This window comes from Rhincodon typus, chromosome 37 (genome assembly GCF_021869965.1).
Source record: "Rhincodon typus isolate 14 chromosome 37, sRhiTyp1.1, whole genome shotgun sequence".
NCBI lineage: Eukaryota > Metazoa > Chordata > Chondrichthyes > Orectolobiformes > Rhincodontidae > Rhincodon > Rhincodon typus.
The window spans coordinates 21,037,140-21,039,648 of record NC_063368.1 but is presented as its reverse complement, the minus strand read 5'-3'; the positions used below and the strand labels follow the sequence as shown (position 1 = coordinate 21,039,648).

The following is a 2,509-nucleotide window of genomic DNA, read 5'->3' as shown; positions in this document are numbered from 1 at the left end:
TCCTGCTAACCCTCCTCATTTATCCAGACTGGAGACTGGTATCAACACATGTAGGCCTGCCTACAACTGGGCAGTATTGTTTTATAACTTAAACGCAGGGCCATGCAACTTCAGCTGTGCAGGAGATTTCTCAGTGCTAAAACAGCAAATGCTGAACTCACTGTCATTCAGCTTCCGCGGATAGAATAGACAAATTTAACAATTTGAATTCTAACTTTTTGGCAGAACTGAAAAAGTAAATGGTAAAAATGAGTAAGTGTCCCCCATCCTCAAACCCTGAAGGCATTTCAGTGTTCCTGTTTTATGACTTTATATGTTGCAAGTAAAGGCATGTTTCCAAGACAAATTACCTTTACTGACTAACATTACATCATTTTCCCTCACCTATTGGCCCCATTAAATTTAACACAGATGACACTTTGTGATGTAACAGGAGAAAAAATTCTAAACAAATCTTTGGTTCCACATGTACCCACCCAACAGTTTAAAAGCTTAGGTCACAGAGCAAGGAGTACCTGTGAAATTCTAAGTAAGTTTACAACTTTCTCCCTGCATATTTGTTAGGATTATATGATATTTTTGTAAAATAGAACTCTATTTAACCTTTATATTATGTGAGGATATTTTTGTAAACCATTCATTTGAAGATCAGAAAGTAGAAAATGAAGTACTATAAAATACTTTTCCACAGTATCAGCTGCCCATCATATGCCAGTCTGATCATCCAGAAGGATGTTAACAACTCTCAATGGCAATAATCTGTGGCAGGAAGGAATTGAAGGCATCAAAGGGGACAAAGGTGCTTTTCTTGTTTTGGAGACCAGGTCAAGACATAATTTTTCCAAAAATTGGCGGAGGACTTTGTAAAGTACATCATCTGGTTCCTCCATCCCACGAAAGAGCTGCTTAATTTTAAATAGGTAAATGTGCCAACATGGAAGTAGGTTCACAAACTGGATCCCTGAGGCAAAACCTCAGAACAAATGAAAGTTAATCTCAAGGTCTTCGCTCGAGGACAGGGAGTTCACTGCTTTAAAGCTGGTGTAACAAAAATGTCTCGTTCCAGTAGATAAGAAGAAGCCTTTGTTGAGAGTGTATTTTAGAGAATTCCCTTCCTTGTCCAAATATCTCACCTGCGGCAACAACCCGGCTTCTGCACCGAGCAGGAAAACAGGAGCATTTCAAACTGCGGACGGTCACCAGAGATTTGGGGGCGGGGAAGGGGTTAGTGGGCGGGGAAGGGGTTAGTGGGCGGGGTTAGTTGTGGGCTCGTGCGCCCTGTGAGGGGTGGAGCACGCAGTGTGAGGGCAGGACTCCCAATGCGGAGGCGGGTCTCCCAGGTCAGGGGCGGGACTGGGTTCCGTTCAAACTCTAACGGTCCTGGGTCCTGGCGCGAGAGCGCCGCCCGAAGGTAAACGGTCAGCGGCACCTTGCAGTCTGAGCGCAGCAATGATTCCCAGTAAAAGGTAAACGAGAGAAAACAGAAAATGCACTGACTTTGCGATAGTCTACATATAATTGTTGGGTACCTTCTGGTTTTGGCACCACTACTGTGGGTGAGTTCCAACCTCTGCAACTCACTTGAATTATGTTATCATTGAGCATGCGTTCAACATCTTTTTGAACCTGTGCCAACTTTAAAGGGTTATGTCTATAAGGATGTTGCTTAATTGAAACAGCATTTCCAATATCTGCATCATGTGTAATTAGATTAGTACTATCCAGCTTATTCCTACATATCTCCCCACGTGACTGTGATAACACTTTCAGGTTATTTCAATTTTCCTCTGGAAGGCAACTCAGTAATTTATTTCAATTTTTGAGAACTTCCTCATTGTCCAATTTAATTTGAGGAATATATCCAATTCAGAATCATCTGTGATGTAGAGGTGCCAGTGTTGGACTGGGGCGGACAAGGTCAGAAATCACATGACATGAGGTTTAGTCCAACAGGTTTATTTGAAAACACAAGCTTTCAAAGCTTTGCTCCTTCTACAGGTGTTAGTGAGAGAGGTAGTATCAGACACAGAATTTGTAAGTTACAGATAAAAGGGTCACACCACTAATCAGGATGTATTAAACAAACCTGAGATTCTGTTAAATCTTCAATCAGTTAGAAGATTTTAATTGATTAACATGTATATGTAAATCCCCAAATTCCTTACAAGTCAATGTCCTGATAGAACTAAAGGTTTTATCAGTATAAAGAAGATGTGACATTTTAGATCAGACAATGCATGTTAGGTGTTGAGGCCTTGTTTATAATCTGTTTGTTTTGCTTTGGGGTCAGACTGGTTTTATTGCTAATGTAGGAATTTATAAAACGCCACACTGACTATCTATAAGTTGTGTGCTTTTTGAACAAAATAGAATGTATCTGCAAATACAAACTCACCCCATAGTTTCACATGCGTGTGTGTGTGAGAAAGAAGGAAAGAGTGCGTGTAAGAGAGGGAAAGAATGGGAGAGAGAGTGGGAGAAAGAGTGCGCGCGCAGGGGAGAGTGAGCG

The 2,509-nt window shown here is 41.3% G+C and overlaps 1 protein-coding gene across 1 annotated transcript in view; it reads left to right on the top strand.

Annotated features, from left to right (window-relative positions):
* Positions 1–1,363: 1,363 nt before the first annotated feature.
* si:dkeyp-118h9.7 (sacsin) overlaps positions 1,364–2,509 on the top strand; it is a 109,193-nt gene continuing 108,047 nt past the window's right edge. The window contains exon 1 of the mRNA XM_048617483.1: positions 1,364–1,466. Coding sequence (XP_048473440.1) covers positions 1,450–1,466 — 17 coding nt within the window. The 5' untranslated portion in view covers positions 1,364–1,449. The remainder of the gene's footprint in view (positions 1,467–2,509) is intronic.